Source organism: Vanacampus margaritifer, chromosome 2 (assembly GCF_051991255.1).
Source record: "Vanacampus margaritifer isolate UIUO_Vmar chromosome 2, RoL_Vmar_1.0, whole genome shotgun sequence".
In the NCBI taxonomy this organism is placed as follows: Eukaryota; Metazoa; Chordata; class Actinopteri; order Syngnathiformes; family Syngnathidae; genus Vanacampus; species Vanacampus margaritifer.
In genome coordinates this window covers 15,105,825-15,124,613 of record NC_135433.1, presented here as the reverse complement: position 1 = coordinate 15,124,613, position 18,789 = coordinate 15,105,825, and the positions used below count along the sequence as shown (strand labels likewise).

Sequence of the window (18,789 nt, the reverse complement as noted above, 5' to 3'; positions counted from 1 at the left end):
GGCCGGCATTTTGATATGAATTTGTAGGGCAGCTCAAGTGTGGCGGAAGATTTTAATTAGCAGCGACCTGGCAAATACTTGGTGTTCACAATCCTACTAATCTGAGCAGTGCGTCAAGTTTAGAAGGATAAATATACATACGAGGCACATATTTGTGTTGCTTTGAGAGCAACCAGCCCTGCCCTAAGCGGCTATAAACAGCCACCATGCAATTTGCTTGCAAATACTTTGACATTTTCTGTCCTTCTTTGTCTCTATAAACAGCATGTGAACTCCATCTAGAATTAGCCTTTTGTCTCCTGTCCTGTTTGGAAATGTTCCCTATTTATTGACATGTTGTTTGTTTATCTCCCTACAGTACTGGCATTCGAGATGCTTCCGCTGCGAGACCTGCAATATGTCTCTAAACATGAAGAATTACAAAGGTTTTGCGAAGAGACCATACTGCAATGCGTAAGTTGTCTTAAAGAGTTTAAATGTTTTTGTGCGTTTCGTTACCCAACGTAGGCCCCTCTTTCCCTCCCTCCCCCCCTCCTGCCTTGTTTATCCGGGACTCTGCTATCACTCCCTCCCTGACAGAAAAGGTCCTGTAATATGCGGTGTGGGAAAGTGCCTCCCTCCCTGGTGAAAGGAATGGACGGGTTTGGTGGGGCTAGGCGGGAGGGAGAATCAACAAAGGAAATTCCTAAAGTTCCTCTCAAGTGACACAGGAGGACACGGCGCTAACTAGCTTGTTCACTCATGCTGCAACACACTAAATCCCCCTTGTGGAATCTGCGGAATCTCTCCTCAGAATGATGTTCTCCTCTCTGGGAATGTGATTTATTTTATTCAACAGACTTTATGCGGTCAGCGACATAGAATTAGAATTAAGATGTCACGATAGAGCCGTCGCTCTAGTTTCGTGGAAACTGCGGTACAACTGGAGCTAATAATCAGCCGTTATTACAGGATTTGGTACGGAGTTATTTTGCGCCAGAGCTCAAATTGAACAACATCCGTATTTCCTATTTCAGCTCGATAATTTATTTTCCTGTGCGAGGACATTCATTTTTGGCTTCTGGTTGTCCAACTTTCCCTGTTAACGTATTTATGCCCTCTTGCGTATTTGTTCCTGATGTTAATTGTGTGGTTATTTGGGAGCATTTATGAAAGATTTAAAGAGAAAATATTGATGTTTTAGTATCCCTGTATACAAATGGTTGGGTCTCTATTTTATTTCACACATGTACTACAAATTAAATAATTTTTTAACTGCCTTTTCCCCAAATATGTCTGCAAGCAAGTCGTTCTTTATTTGCATAATTACGCTCTCACGCAAAGTTGTAACCTGGGGCTTGGTTGAAGATCCACGGCCACTTTCAAGCCATAGCTAACTCGCCCTGTCTGAAACTCACGGAAACACATCGTGTTCAAGCCAAAAGTTTAACTACGCTGCATTGAACATTGTTGGATGCACAGACTCTTAGCTTCTGGTAAGCGGCACTTAGAGTGGTGCCTTGAAATACCAGTTACATTTGTTTTGTGATCATGCTCGTATCTCAAAACAGGGGTTCCCAACTTTTTTGTCTTGTGTACTCCATAGACCATTTTGTCATAGCCTGAGTACTCCCTCACTCAAATGTGTTGATTTTCCAAAATTTGAACGTAACAGAAGTGATTGCTAAATGAAAATCTTTTTTATTTTGTCTTCTAAATATGATCATTCATATTTATAATCTCCTAATAACCCGCAAAATATCAAGGTACATCCCGAGGTAAACCTCTCAATATATGAGTTATGGACCCAAATAAAAAGCAATAAGTGAACCGCAAAGTAGCGGGGGACCACTGTATTTTTACCCCGTTTATTTTCCTGCGCACTCGCGGCTGACAACAAGGCGCTCTAAAGCGGCCCACACCAGCGGACTATCAGAGGGGCAGATGCATTTTCAAAGTGTAGATCGAGTTAGGAAGCTAACTGTACATCACAAGCGTGCTTGTGCAAACAAAAACACTCAGGTTCTGATATAGCGGGAGAGGGGCGACTCATTCCGGGGGCCGCGGCCCACCTGCGTCTCAGGGGACCGTTTTAGCCGCGGCCGATAAATCAGGAAAACTGAAATGGTGAAAAACAGTTTCACACTATATCCACAACTGGCTGCTTTCCAAGTCCCACTCCCCCAATCATTGGACATTTTCAGTAATCGTCTTTAATAATGTATCATGTTTGTAGAAAGTTTAAATTAACTTTACAGAGTTTATAAGTGTGCGTGAAAAACAAAAGATGACTTGTAAATAATTAGTGTGCTGGGTAGCCCATATTTCCTGGTTCATGTTTTTTCATAAAACACCACTCAAAAGTCAGTAGTACCCCGGCACAATGTTGCCGTCTGTACTCACAACCTGGCATGACGAAGCTTGTAACAGACCAGCGCATGTTTGGACTGCCTGTTGCACAGGCGTGGTACAGATGTTGCTAATGGTGTTAACAATGACGCCGTTCTCTTTTGCTCACATCTGTTCATGGGCCTGATGCTAAGACATTGGCACAAGCACGCTGCAGCATCTCAGTGGTAATCCATATGCTTTTTGCAATTGCTGCACGATAAAGTATTCTCTTTTATTAGTATTATTAAGTTTTTGTTTTAAATTTGACTATTTATATACCACTTAACTGAATTCCACAAAACTTCACAGAGGATGGGACAAAGGGTGGGGATCCCTTGCCAGCTCATGATCTTTTTTTTCCTTTTTACAATTTAGGGATTCAATTATGGATCAATGCACGCCAACTCTTTTTGCTCACATATTACTTGTTCCATTCCTATGGTAGCGACGTTCCAAATTTGCACATAAGTTGGAACGCGCCATCGTAGTTTGGCAGCCACTGCTAACTGCACAAGAATGTTTCTCAGTATTATTCATGACCACCTAATTTGTGTTTTTCCTGATACATCTGTCATTCTCACTACTCTTCCATCTCAGTTATTGATCTATCTACTTTGATTCGTCTTACTATGTGACCACTTACAGTCTTCTTTTGAATGAATGAATAAATGAATGAAATTATTTCGAACATGTATAAAAAGAAAAAAACAAAAGGTACTTGAAAAAAATAAAAATAAAACAGTTGTTTGTTTTTTTTACCCCAAAACAGCATTTGTAATTATCATAATTCTGTGAAATTAATATTGTCACAGTACTGGTTGATTGCGTTCCAATAGAAAAGAAAGAAAATGTTGACATAAATAATCCTAATTAATAATATGAAACGCGTAACAAGCACATTCCTGAACTTTTATCTGATTACTCAATTAATCAATGGATAATCGGTATAATGCTCATTTATTTATATATATATATATATATATATATATATATATATATATATATATATATATATATATAGCCCTACAATTAGCTTTTTTTGTAAATCATTTGTGACTAATGAATGAAAATACAAGCTGTATTACAACCTGAGGGCTTTGGTAAACATCTTATCTGCTTATGCATGTTTGCTGTGATAAACAACTGGGAGGCAAATGATCACTCAATTCATTGTTTTGTGTATTACATCTCTCTGGCCATTAACATTTAAAAATCGTATTGTAAAAAATTGTGGTCTTGCGGACCACACTTTGGCAAATGCATAGCTCTGTGCTCTCTTTTGTATTTATCTTGGAAAAAACAACAACTTCTTATTTGTCATGCATGTTGACACGATAGATGCCATTGTATGACCTGGCTCAGGTTATAAAATTTTTTTTTTATCTCGCATACGCATTGTTTTTTTTCTTTTATTATTCCCCCAGTCAGTCAAACTCTGAAGGCGATTACAGTAGCACCTAGTGCTATTTATTTATTTATTTTATAGCTTCTCCTTTTACATTTTGTCCGCCTCTTCCACTCGTGTCCTCTGGCGCCAGCAGGAGCCAGACCCTTCACGGCGTGTTTATTTGGCCTCTTCACGTTTGTTTAAAACAGTCCACTTGAGCATAAACATCATTTCTACCATTGAGCCTTCGCTGAAAAATGATTTCTGTTGCCCTTGTATTCTGCAGCTTAAGCAGTGTGCAGGCATACAGATACTATCTTAACTGATTTTTTGTTTTTAAATAAGCAAGACCCGTATGTGACTAGAAAAGTCAAATATGCGCTCTTACTCCTCTTATGGTATGGGGTGTGCTCCAGATAACAGTAGAGTATACCACACAGACTCCTACAGTATCTACAGTACACCATTTGTTGCCAATCTCATGTCCCAAACCAGATGTCTGTTGTAGTGCTTCGACTGATTTATGAGAGGCAGCGCGGATCCTCAGGGGATCTAGACTGCCAGAATATTACAACAAAGAAAGAAAACAAACTAGTACAACAGTAAAGGTACGTTTTTGTTTGTTTTTTTTTTTTTTTTAGAAAATAAGTAGCTCTGCTTTGAGGTAACATCATAGCGGAAACGAGTTGATGTTAGCCATTCTGCTTAGGTGGTCTGCCCCGATAGCGAGTCTATGGTATTTATTTCAGCAGTTGTAGAAATGCTAACTGTCGTCGTTGAAACTGATAAACGTCATATTCCTAATGACAGAATAAACATGTAATATCTATGTCGATCCCATAAATATTCATACAAAAATGCTACTATATTTATTATATTTGTAAATAATCAAATACTTGTCTGTTGGCATATCGTTACAGCCCACTACTTACGATTGTTGATTGTTTTTCTGAGCACTCTCAATACACCCCACACCACAACGTAATCATTCAGGATAATCTTACAGAGACATTCGGTAATCAGTCCGTTGCAGACTTTGAGGGGAAGGCAAGCAAAATGCTCAACTGTGTTGGTACAGTATTGCTTGTTTGTACGAAACGCGCTTTAGTGATTCATTTTGAAAGTGCTGTGTAATTTTTCCCTGCGGATCCTTTGCTGATTAGACATGATATCCAAAAGGGGATGCGCTGAGATTTACGTTAGGGGGTTGCGGAATGCACATGGGAACATTTCTTACATAGAGAAATGTCTTCAGATGTCCCATAACAGGTTTAGGAGAGCTGTTTCTTAAAATGTTACCCTTTGCTGTTTCCAGGCCTTCCGTTGAATACTGCGTCTCCTGGTCCCAGTATGTCAACATCTTCAGCAGCATGTGTGTGCGTGTGTCCACGTGTGCGTAGAATAGCCACCTCAACACGCACACACGCAACCTTTACCCCCTGAACTGCCTTATTGGCGCTCACCATTTGTGCTTTTGAATGTGTGAATCATTATTAGGTTGCGCAGTCTGACCGACAGATGAGTGTGCTTATGACTCACCCTCACCATAACGTACGCATGGTTGAGTGTGTACACATACACGCACGCACAAACACACTCTTTTTCAGTGCCTCAATGTGTTACCACCATTTTACATGCTCCATTTTTGTGAGTGTGTAGTAGTTTAATGGCCCTTTTAGTGCAAGGACAATTGCCAAAGACATCAGCGATGACAGGAAACGTTTTCAAGAGCCACTGGGTAAGACCGCACTTAGTGACTAGGTTTGCATGCAATCAGTATTCGGGTTAAGGTCAGAATTCCGGTTTCTGAAACAAAAGAGTTACTCTCATTTACATGCTCATTTGTACTCGATTGGAATAACCCGTTCGGAACGCCGACGCACGGACAACGTAATTATGTAAATAACGTCATTTCCGCTTTTAACTTGCTATACGTTCAATGAAAGACATATTTGTCACTCACCACACTAAATAAATTAGTCGGGTTTCCTCCTCGCTCCGGAAGTGTGATTCTTTGCTGCAAGCGTCATGTTTTTTGCCAACGACTTGAGTATTTTCGGTGGGTTACACGCTAAAAGCACAGACTTATATACGTGTATTTACTGTATGTGTACAGACGCTCCCCACCTTACGAACGAGTTACGTTCCGGATGATCGTTCGTAAGGTGAATTTGTTCGTAAGTTGCTTCAGTGCTATATTTTGTATTATAATTTATGTTTAAAGCCTATATAAGTATATTGAAGGTTTATATAAGTATGTTTAAGGCTTGTACAAGTAACCTGCATTGGTTTGTACTGAAAAAAACTTTTAATAAAATGGAGAGAATACATACAGTACTGTACTGTACTACGTATGTTAGAGAGAGAGAGCGAGAGACACACACACAGTATGTACATGTACGTAATAAGATAAATAAAATGAAGTTTAACTTACTTTTGGAAGATGTACTCGATGCTTAAGGAGATGATGGAGGAGGAGGAAGAGGAGGATTTTATATCATGAGAGATTCTTCGTCGTCGCTGGAATCGGCTTTAAAAGTTATTTCCTGCTTCATGGGGACCGGCGTTTCTTCCTCCTCCTCCTCGCCACGTTGCTCAGCCTCCAATGAGCTCTCACAGCGCCAATCGTCGGTATTAGCGGCGGAAAGAAGCACTACGCGCAATACAAAATCTAACTTACAGCATTTCTTTCCGAACATTTTTCGACATACTGTGCGCGCAGAAATGTTCGTATGTACCGTTGTTCGTAACTCGAATGTTCGTAAGTAGGGGAGCGTCTGTATATAGGTACAAGCTTGTGGCGTTTTCGCCGTAGAGACACAAAATAACGTGAAAACGCGGTGTAGAAATCAATGTATTCTAGGGAGGCTCCTTTAGCAAATAGGACGGAGCTGCGCATACAAGTCGTGACTACAAAGACCAAGATTCCTTGTAAATCAAATCAGCAAAGAAGAAAAAAAGAAGACAAAGAAGAACGTAGCGAGCTTGCGCCCCCCGATCGATCGAGATATTCCGAATGCGTTTATATGAGCAAGAATTCCGGTTATGAAAGGAGTAACCCAGGGCTCTTATTCGGGTTTTGCGCCTGTTTACATGGCCTTACAAAACCCAAATATTGCCAATATTCGGGTTTTGAAAGGGTTATTGCCTGCATGTTAACGTAGTCACTCACTCAGCTTCACCAAAATGCCTCTTTTCATACAGTGTGCTGGTTCATGCATGTGGTGCACACACCGCCAAACACAAACAACTAAGCTAACTGTCATAATTCATTAACCATATTTATTTGGAAGCTCAAAATAAATGTTAAGAAGATAAAATGAAATTTAATTAGTAAATGCATGTTGTTAACTAGCCAAATTTAGGGGAAAATGGCTAAATGAATGCATCAAATATTACTTACACCATGGAGTGTCCATGGTGTAAATGCTTGGTGGGCTGGATTACTGAGTACATCAGGCTGCATGTGGTCCATGGTCTACCCCTTGTATAAACATATGTATCACACAAAACGGTACCCCCACATTCAGCAACACAAGCTCTCAGGATCAACAACTTACTGCGTCATTTTCAACCTTTTACATGGATGTGTTTAGTCTTCTAGTGCTCAGGGGATTTTATCACAGCTTCAAATGCCAATTCTCCTGTTCACTCAAGTATGTTTTTTATTTTAGAGCATTTTCTGTAACAATAAATAAATAGATCGGCGTGATCCTTCATCGTAGCAGGATTACAGGGGATTTTCTTTTTTAACGTGTTGTCAAGGAAACCGTAAACAAGCGGCTTAAATGGGCTACCCACCGCCGATACTGTCGGTGAGACCATATATTCGAGGTCGCCCAAAACCCTGAGGCATGCTGGGAGTTGCAATCAGTTCAGTTTGTGGTCACCATATGTACACATGACTGGACTGCACTGCACTGAGTTGCCATTTTGCGGCCTTTTAATGACCAAAAAAGCTACTCCTTGCCTCAGCCATGACGGTGTCATCACTATTAGACCCCACAGTCTCCACTTTACACACGTTTTGTCTAGGTTGGAACAATTAATCGAATTCAAATCGTAGAATGCAATTTTCAAAGGCTGCAATTTGTTGGTTCTGCTTCATTTCAGTCAGTGGGCTTGATTTATGTATTATTCTTTTTATATATATATGTGTGTGTCTAGTGTATCTATGTATATGTATGTAATATATAGTTTATCGCTGGCATCAGGCCAAAACCTCATAAGTCACAATTTCAATAATGATTTTGGAGGTACAGTACAAGATTTTGGTTATATATCAAGTGTTTTTTCATTGCAGTTTGCGAGTAAAAATGAGCATTGTATGTACTATTAAAGCCTTTTTTTTGTATATAATGTCTTTACGTTTTTGATACAAGAAATGCTAAGTTTAAATTTATATTTTATTTTAGAAATTGCCCTACTGAAAATCTTTCAAGACCATAAAATGCAGTTTGCTGCTATGCACAATGTGTGAATATAGGAAATTGAAACTGTTGATCATTTTTTAAAAGGAAACCAATTGTTTGTAACTTGTTTATTGTAAAGTGAAATGTGTTAAAGCAAAAATATATATATTTTTTAAAATATGTGATTATTCTGTAGGATATTCAGTAGGCAACTCAAATACTAAAATATTTAATAGCTGCAGCCCTACATTCAACCTCCCTTGTCATATTGTCGTATTTTTATTGTTTATTAAAACCCTAAAATTTCGAGCCTTGTATGTCATCATAATGTATAACACCAAAACATTTAAACATCTATTGTAAGACTTAAGATTAATATACAGTATTGCTTGTGTTTTTGAAGCACACAAGAAAAGCACCTTAAAAATAAATATTGACTTGTATTGCAATATTCAGTTGAATTGACAATATGGGGGTGGGCAGCAGCAGCAGCCATCTGCCTATTGTCCCTTTCCAGTGTGAGATACCTATTTGGTACACACATAACAAACAGGGGACATTAGCCACTTCCTCATTGTAACAGTACACGGTTAGATAGACAAACACAAATTTGCTAACATTAGCATTCCCCGTTGCTAAGCCTTTGATGCAGAGTCTGCCGTATTAAACTCCAGTACTCCACAATCTCCACTTTACAGCAGCACTCAGTTTTTGTGCTTCCCTTAGTCTCCTTTTGGATAAAACACACCATACGAAGAATTAACTACTGGAGACGTTATTCTTATTTCTGATTATTCATCATTCTTGTTTCGCAATGGCGTCTCCTTTTGACTTGCATTCACTGTGGCGTGTTCGTACTGTGAGGTAGGAAAGAAGCTTTTTAAACCTAAGAACCATTCATAAAGTCTTGTCACATGCTGTTCCTCTTCCTGCTACATCCCCCATGAATATGTGCCTGTGTCTGCGTTCCCCGTCTTTTTTTTCCCACACACCTGCTTTGGCTCTCCTCCAGAACGCTGCAACCTTGAGGCTCCCGTTACCCCAAACACACGCAGTCAGACGCCTCACTTCCTCTTTCTCTGGCTAACTTGGCTCCCCAGACGCCACATTGTGTGTTATGCTCACATGCCTTCTGTCTTCGGGGGCTCCTAACTCAACTTTAGGGCCACCGTGAATACCACATGGGCCCGCAGTTTTGAGAGGCGCACAGGCTGCTCGCCGTTGAGGTGTTGCGTGTGTGTTGTCGGTGCTCATTTGGTGTGCATGTGTGTTTTTGCAGACACTACCCCAGGGCAAACTTCACCTGCGTGGCTGACACTCCAGAGAACATCCGTCTCAAACAGCAGAGCAAGATGCAGAGCCAGGTGAGGCTGGGTCCATCTCCAGCTGTGGAGAACACACACACTTAATACACCCATAGACTTTATTGGTAAAGTCCCACTTGAGTTAACCCTCAAAAGACTGCTTTACGATCGGCGTGCTGAAGACTACCACAGTCCGTGAAACTGATTCTCAACGCCGACTTTGTGTCCTTAAAACAAACGCTTCAGCCCGGCTTGACGGATTAGTCGTCAGCAGCCATATTTACACAGCTTATGTCCACACGTTTGAGCCGCGCAACCACATCTCGCCATTTTAATAGTGATACTATAACCAATCTTTCCATCCCGACTGAAATTCATGTGTTGTAATAAAAGGGAGTTGAAGTGACCCAGCAAATTCTTGCTCCCACTTTGGCTGTCTGCTGAACATATCAAATTGAAAGGGGCTTGCAAAAGAGGTGTTTTGTTTGTTTTATTTCAGTGTTTGTATCACACAGTGCAGATTACACGGCATGTTGCAGTATTGGGGTGAAGAGCACAATAGCTGACAGTCTGAGTGACAGATGGTGTTTTTATTTATGCATCCTCATTGCACACCAACAAGCAAAGAGCGAACCCTCACTATTCACGGGATTTAGGGACCAAGCCCTGACATTGGTGCATGTTGCCACTTTGCAATACAAAGGACTCCTCTTTTATCATCCTGTTATTTTTTGGGATTCAGATTTAAATGCATGTACAGTGTGGTCCCTCACTACTACGCGGTTTACTTATTGCGGATTCACTCTATCGTGGATTTTTATTTGGGCCAATTTATGCTGCTATTTTTGTGCTTTTTTGTAATATTTGGATATATTTATATGCTTGAATTTTGAAGAAAAGAAAATAATTCTGTGAATCTTTAAACTCAAAAATGTTCAAATAAAAAAAGTAAAATAGAAATACTGTACAGACGCTCCCCAACTTACGAACGAGTTACGTTCGGAGCGATCGTTCGTAAGGTGAATTTGTTCGTAAGTTGCTTCAGTGCTATATTTTGTATTATAATTTATGTTTAAAGAGAATACGTACAGTACTGTACTACGTATGTTAGAGAGAGAGAGCGAGAGACACACACAGTATGTACATGTACGTAATAAGATAAATAAAATGAAGTTTAACTTACTTTTGGAAGATGTACTCGATGCTTAAGGATTTGATGGAGGAAGAGGAGGATTTTATATCATGAGAGCTTCTTCGTCGTCGCTGGAATGGGCTTCAAAAGTTACTTCCTCCTCCGTAACTTCAATGTAGGAAGAAGTTGAGGGTCGCGGAGAAGAAGATGAAGGTTGATGAGTATCTTCCTTGGAGGATTTACTAGAAACTGGCCGAAAGAAGCGATCTAACTACGATTGCACAGTTTCCTTCTTTTTTCATCATAAATGATGCGGTAGCACTGTATGGCATCATTCAATTGATTTGCAACCTTTGTGCAACGTTCAATATTTGGGTCTTGCTGCTCGAAGAGTGCGATGGCTTTATCTATGAGCGACAGGCGTTTCTTCTTCTTCCTCCTCCTCGACACGTTGCTGAGCCTCCAATGCTGGGTGAGCTCTCACAGCGCCAAGCGTCGGTATTAGCGGCGGAAAGAAGCACTACAGTACTCGGAAAAAGGTGCGCAATAAAAAATCTAACTTACAGCATCTCTTTCCGAACATTTTTTGACATGCGCGCATGCGCGCAGACATGTTCGTATGTACCGTTGTTCGTAACACGAATGTTCGTAAGTAGGGGAGCGTCTGTATACTAAAACAGTAATTGCAAAATAAATACTGGATGTTCCTGCGCGTTTTGGCCTATTGGGGGCAGTGTGGTGCCATGCATCCATGGTGTACACACTTGACAAAGAAAACAGAAGAAAGTTGCGATTGAATTCTATTAAAATAACTTGTTTTTCACAAATTGGGTAGAATTTGTGCCTTTGAGTAGTGTTATCATACCTGTGGGTTACCGTACAGGCCATAAGTTTAGACACACTTTCTTATTCAATGCATTTACTTTATTCTCATGACTGGTTACTTCACCGAGGGCATCAATACTATGTATGAACCAATGTTGAGTTATGTATTTAACAAAAAAAAAAGGCGAAATAACTGACAAACATGTTTTATATGATCGATTCTTCAAAATAGCCATCCTTTGCTCTAGTTAATGTATTCATTTTATTATTTTCAGCGTTTTTTTTTTTGGTTAAGTAGATAACTCCAAATGTGTACGTTAGTTGTCATAGTTGTCGTCATAGTTTTGATGCCTTCAGTGAGAATCTATCATGTATATATAGTCATGAAAATAAAGCATGTATTGAATGAGAAGATGTGTCCAAACTTTTGGCCTATACTGTGTGTGTCTCCATAGCATTTGAATTGGCTCCTCCATTCACTTGCATTAGCATTAGTGCTAGCCTCGCGATGTGTTAAAGACGAAGCATGTTTTGTATTTAAATACACACTATATGGTATTCTCCTTATCATATGTTTAGTTTTACAGTTAACTTCAACTGGAATGTCATTAAACAGCTTAAAGGACACTTAGGGATGGCTGAATCACACTGATTTGCTCCAGTCTGGCTACATGGTGCATTCAGGGTCCTTTCACAACGTAGGGAACTTGTAAACGCACCTCGGCGTCCTGTTTTGCGATCATTACGTTTTATTGATCGAGAGAAGCCAAAATCGAAATCACGATAACATTTCGTTTAATCGTCCAGCCCTAGCCTCCCTTTTTCTTTTTTTTTTTTTTTTTGGTCTTTTCAGACAAAAATTTTCGTTTCTTTGTGTTTTTTGCAGCTTCTGCCTTGACAGAAGTAATTGCGCAGACATTCAAATCGACTTCCGTCTTTGTAACGAATGGGTAAAAGGGGAAGTGAGGTATGCCTTAAAGCAGTATACATTTATAATATGTTTGTGTGGCCGACGCCGCAACATTCTGCACATTAATCGTTTTTCTTCGATCATTACATTTAGTTTTAATGATGAAGCCAAAATCGAAATCCCGATACAATTTTGGTTAATCGTCTAGCCCTATTTTCCTTGCCGCGGTGAGTCGAAGTGGGCAAATAGTTGTACCCCTTGTACTGATCGCCAGTCAAATGTGCTTAAAGAAGAACAAGCATTCACACTACTATTCACACCGATAGACAATCATGTTTTTTGGGATGTGTGAGGAAGCCATATTGCCTCGAGAAAATCCCTGCAAGCAAAGGGAAAGCATGCAAGCTCATTCTGATGACATTCAAACCCCATACCTCAATACTGTGAGACAGACGGGCTAACACTTGTACACAGTGCTGCCCAGACAGACAAATCACTGAGAGCAATGTTTAAACATAGAATCAATCATTTAACAGCGCAGGACAATTGTGTGATGTACCACAGGGAACAGGAAGCTATTTCTTTCACTATAAATACTCCTCATATCTTAAGCAGGGAAGTTCAATGGCCCCCAAAAAATGCATGGTTTTGTTCAAATGGATAGCCGCTTAAAATTCACTCATAATTTCGCACCATTTATTCTCAACTCATTCTTCAGAAAGAACAGAGTGAGTCATTCTGAGTGGAATAACCAGCTGAATAAAGCAGTTTGTTTGGGGACGCTCGTGCTTTGGCACCATTGCTATGGGAACCTCATTGCTATGGAAGCTGTCACACCTCATTACAAGACTTTGCAAAGGAGAGAAATAAAGAAGAGAGGGAGAGAAAAAGGAAGAAAGACAGCTGGGTACTGGGCGGTAGGAAGGGAGGGAGGAGCCTGGCTGAAAGAGGAAACGCAACATCCCCGGAACGACGACGGAAGATCTCCCGGGCGGGGAGGAGATTCATACATACGCAGTGAAATATGAATGAAGGCGCACAAAGGAGGGGGCGGGGAAGGAAAGCGGCAATGTGATTGGAAGAGAGCAGCAGTTAGAGAGACATTAAAAACAAGGATGACGAGAAAACCAATGTTTATGGAAACCGTGAATCAAAACATGGAGGAAAGTATGAAGGGATTTGTCCTAGTGATATTTCCATGCATCAGGTAAAAACCCCTCAAAGGACTTCTAAACAAGTACAAGTCAAGTACCTAACTGCCGAGTCATTACTGCACGCGTGACAATACCTTCCTCGTGCCCATATATGGTTTGCACCTTTGGCTGTCAATGCCGCCTGGAACAGGAAGTGCGCGGCAACACAGAAGACGAAGCAGAACACACCGTGCCAAGCCTTTGTCACATGCTCACTGATCTTCGATTTGCTTTCAGTCTATTCATCCCAAAGTTCGTTAAGAAAATCACTGCATCGAAATCAAATTTGCTTAGTAAGAAGCATCACACAAGTTGTTGAAAAAAGTGGACACGTTTGAAAAAGAATACAGAATGTAGGTCAGCGGCTATGAATAATTTCATTCCACTTTTGCGCGTCCAAGCTCCCATGTACCAACTAATGATTTGTTTTTCTCTACTTAGGTTCTCTACAAGGAGGATTTTGAAAAGAATAAAGGGAAATCCTACACCGTGGTCACAGACACACCAGAGCTGCAGAGACTGAAGAGATCACAGGACCAAATCAGCAACGTAAGTTTCCATCAAGTAGGAGCCCTGTCGAGTGAAGATAAATATCTCTAAATTTGACAGAACACATACGTGTTAACAACCCTGTCAAATTTAAAAAAAAAAATGCGGTTTGTTAACGAGACTTCAAAATGATGAAGAATCAAGTCTTTCTCTCCACCTTCAAACACTGTGGTGTGCTGAAACCACGCCCACTCAACTGTCAAATAGAATACTAGCTACTCTTCCACGTTTCAATAATGAAACACTCTAAAGCGGCCACGCCAGCCTGACAGTCCACATGGTGGTTGTCAAGTTGGATAAAAAAAAAAAATAATTCCTCCCACCTTATTCTTCCGCCTTCCTTCTTGTGTCATGTGTGCACTCAAAGATGACAATGAGGCGCTCTAAAGCGGCCACACAGCACAAAAGCTCCAGTCCACATGTTGGCTGTCAAGGCAGGCTTTTCCTTTCTCTTTCTTGCCTCCTAATGCTTCCACCTTTCTCATCGTGGCGTGCACTCGCTCACACCCGACAACGAGGCGCACTAAGGTGGCAACACGGACGCAAAGCCCTGACTCACATGCCGGCTTTATATTCGGGCTGTTTCCTTTCACTTTCTCCCATTCTTTCCCCCTCCTCATGCTTTTACCTTTATAACCGTGACATGCGAGCACTCGCTGTTGACAACGAGGCGTTCTAAAGTGCCCTCGCCAACAACAGCTGCATTTTCAGGTAAGCATAGCGAGCAAGCATAGCACGTCACAATTAAAAATACACTGATTAAGGCAATCAAGTTCTTATAGTGAGAGAGGTACGACTTGTGCATTTTAACCACACACACAAAAAATGTATGTTGTGGAAAAAGTTTCAGTTCAAATGTGTAAGACTGATGCACAACTTGGACATTTCCAGACTTTGTTTTTCGCTTGTTGATAGCAATTATAATCAAATCTTGATGGGGCAACCTGCAACAGCTGTGTGAATGAGCAACAGTCTCATCTTTGGAAAAGGGACAAGTTAATAAAGCCTGGTGATTAATGTTTAACTCATTCACTGCCATTGATGGCTATAGACATCAAAAATTCATTTGAACTATTTCAATTAGTTTAACTTTTTTCCCCCTACTTTTGTTTTTTAATTCTATTAGAACAAATAGAGAATTTTTGATTAATCGTGAGTTAACTAGTGAAGTCGTGTAATTACGATTAAAAAATTTAATCACCTGACGCCCCTCATTTTTTATATTTTTTAAAGATATAAATATTTTTTTTAATCAAAATTATTTAGTAATTTATTTTAAATGAAAGATTATTAAAAATTAAGGGCGTCAGGCGATTAAAATGTTTAATTGTAATCAATTGCATGACTTCACTAGTTAACGATTAATCACAAATTTTATATCTGTTCTAAATGTATAATAATTTTTTTCTTGGTTTTCATACTATTGTTAACAAAAGTGGGAAAAAATGTGAAACTAATAGAAATAGTTCAAATGAATTTTTGTCGTCTATAGCCGGCAATGAATAGGTTAAAAAGCTAATTGCTCCCTGGAGTGCCTTGTGGCAGTTGTGCAAACATTAGCTATCTCATGCGAGCTAATCTGCAAAATTCAATGTTCATTCCCATCACCATTTCATGGTCAAGGTAAACTTTCAGATGTTCATCTGTAAACATTAACGTAAACCAACATTTGTGAACAATTGTACAACAGCGAAATAAACTTCAGCATTAACTTACACTCACATTCGTGCATCAGGAAAGCATTCACACCGCTTAACTTTTTCCCATAATCTTATGTTACACTCTCATTGCAAAATGGAATAAATTCATTTTTTGCCCTCAAAATTCTTCACACAAGACCACATAATGATGTTTTTTGATGATTTTTTGTCGACTTATTAAAATAAACTAAGAAATCACACGTACAGAATTATTCACATCCTTTGCCACAAAGCTCGAAGTTGCGCTACGGTGCATAATGTTTCCTCTGATCATAGTTGAGATGTTCATACAGCTAGATTGGAGTTCACCAGTTTAATTTGACATATTTCTAAAGGCAAACCTCTCTGTATAAGTTCCTGCAGGTGACAGTGAATGTCAGTGTGTAAAAACCTAGCATGAAGTCAAAGGAATTGTGTGAGACTCCCCGAGATATGATTGTCGCGAGGCACAGAAAGATTTCTGCTGCTTTGAATGTTCCAATGAGTGCGTCATCTATAAATGGAAGAATGTACAGTAAGTGTCCCACTAACGAGTAGCTTCAACTATTAATAGAGGAAATTATAAACATTTTCAAGGGTGGGACATCCATGACTTGACTCTTTTTTTCTATTTGCATCGGGGCTTGCTCACAAACGACTGTAAATAGTGTTTCACTGTACTGCTTTTTCATCAGTGAGACACTTTTTTTTCTGCTCTGCCCCACATCATTAATTAGCCTGCAAATAAGAGCAGTGAAGTAGAAAGTCACACACCACTTCATCTCACGTACCTCGCCCGCCACGATTCCCACGGGAATCGCACACACTTCCCAGCGCGTAATGACACAAAAGGTACGTCACGCAAACGCCACAGCAGGGGGACGAGCTGAGATCGAGGCGTCACATCTGCTAGCAATCACTCCCCCAGCTTGTCATAACGACAAACTGCCATCTTGCGTCCCGCTTCTTTTATTGTGCTCCCTTCCCACCATTGAGGAGCACAGGCCACTCACTTCCTGCCAACTGTTCAAACTGCTCCTCAAAAAACAAAACCCAAATCATCTCCCTCTCACACGCACACACACACACACACACACGCACACACTGCAGCAGCATGTTGCGCTTGAGAGCATTGTTCTCTCCGTCACTTGGCCCGCTGTCCTCGCCACTGCAAATGGACTCCTCGCCGCCGCCTCCAAGCACAGTGGACCCTTTGATGGCGTCTGCGAGCCGGGCCGTAAATCTTGACCCGGGACTGCTGTGAGTCTGTTGACAGACCTCTATTCATGAAGGGCAAGTTTCATCAGTAGGCCTCGTCTTTTTTTTCCTTTTTTTTTCACCTGCTTGGGCCGATGTGTCAGCAGTGGTTGCTAGGCGATGGCACACGCCCGGTTTCATGCCTGTTGAGATGTCACATCCTGTCAGAGTCTGGAGGCTGGAGGTGTTACTGCACTCTGATGGTCCCCACGCCCGTCACTATAGTCAGCGTGTGCTGCGAGAGGGAGACCCCTGGTGGTTATAAAGTGAACTGCCTTGTTTCTGTACCTTCAGGAAATCAAAGTAAAATTTGTGAATAGTAGACCTAAAGGTATATAATTGTCAGAAGTTGGTCTAGTAAAGGGGTGCCCAAGTTCGGTCCTCGAGAACCACTATCCAGCTTGTTTTCCATGTTTCTCTCCAGTAATACACCTGATTCATGATTAGGATCGTTATCAGGCTTCTGCAAAGCTTGCTGATGAGCTGATCATTGGATTCAGCTGCGCTGAAGGAGGGAGACATGGAAAAAACAGGCTGGATAGTGGCTCTCGAGGACCGAAATTGGCCACGACTGGTCTAATAGCCACAAATTATTTTGGAATTTTTGTTTTAGGGGGGCTGAAAGTTCTTAGCCTGGAAATCCAGACTCATTTGCGGCTTTGGCTCTGGTCAGCCGTCCTATCAGTCGCATTTTGGAGGCGGGGCAAACCTGAGCTAACAGACAGTGGAATGAACCAATGAGCGGAGTGATGTCAGAATTCAGAAAAGTGACTCGTTGAAGTCTTTTTTTTCTTCTTCTTTTCTTTGTCTTTTCTTTTTAAAATTATATAGAATTGTTGGCTTTGTTACAAAATTAGAACAGAAATTGCAGGGAGCTTCAAGGGTCATCAAGATGTGTTAAGTTAAATTAAAGACTAAGCAAGTAAATAGTACTGTAAATAGTTTTCAAAATTTCAACATAATTTCTTAATTCAATGTTATTTAATTTTTAAACTAAAATGTGTAGAGCGTTCCCAGTGTCAGCATCATTTTTTTTTCTATTATGGAAATTTAAATAAAGCCGTAGATGAGCCACAAATGCATGCGAATTTAGCTCATTTGGGGTTTTGGTTATGGTTTGTCAAAGGTTTCAAAAGATGTTTGCAGACGGTGAAAAATTGTCTAAATAGGTTTGAAATGTATTTGTGACAAGTAAACATCTTACAAATTCTGATGGAAAAAAAAAAGTTTGTTACGTTCGCAAGCATTCACCACTCACTGAGATACCAGCTTTATCGCCCTTCACATTCGGAAAAAGGCCGATGCAGATATGTGTCAAAATGCTTCATATCTGCACCGATAATCAGCCTGGCTGATAATCGGTCTATCCCTAATGGAAAGGAGCAAATTGGTATCAGTTGATTAATTGTTCTGTTTGTTTTCCATTGTGTCTTTAGATCAAATACCATGAGGAGTTTGAGAAGAGCAAGACTTCACATGTCCATGAGGATTTTGAGAAGAGCAAGACTCCGCATCAACAGCCAAGCAACCCCGCCCCAGGTAGTCCTGCTACAAAACCGGTCGCAATTCATCCTAACCATTATCGCAACTTTCTGCCATTTGTCTAACTTGTGTTTTTAACAGCAGCCTACCAGCCCCCGGCCGCCTCTCAGAACTACCACTATGATCCTACCCCTGAGCCCGTGCGCCCGGCAGCTGCCGCGCCACCTCCAAGCGCCGGGGTACGCCCTCCATCACCCATGATCCTAATTCACACAAGAGCTTGAAAAGA

At 40.6% G+C, this 18,789-nt stretch overlaps 1 protein-coding gene across 4 annotated transcripts in view; it reads left to right on the top strand.

Moving 5' to 3' along the window:
* The window catches only part of LOC144043053 (LIM and SH3 domain protein 1-like), a 40,966-nt gene that overhangs the window by 14,333 nt on the left and 7,844 nt on the right, over positions 1-18,789 (top strand). For 3 of the 4 annotated variants that reach the window (XR_013291040.1, XR_013291039.1, XM_077556274.1), the window contains exons 2-6: positions 359-453; positions 9,449-9,533; positions 13,975-14,082; positions 18,455-18,557; positions 18,642-18,739. Coding sequence is in view for 2 of the 4 variants with exons in the window: in XM_077556274.1 (XP_077412400.1) it covers positions 359-453; positions 9,449-9,533; positions 13,975-14,082; positions 18,455-18,557; positions 18,642-18,739 (489 nt within the window). In the remaining 2 variants the exon portion in view is untranslated. The remainder of the gene's footprint in view (positions 1-358; positions 454-9,448; positions 9,534-13,974; positions 14,083-18,454; positions 18,558-18,641; positions 18,740-18,789) is intronic. The other variant, XM_077556275.1, reaches the window with a different exon arrangement.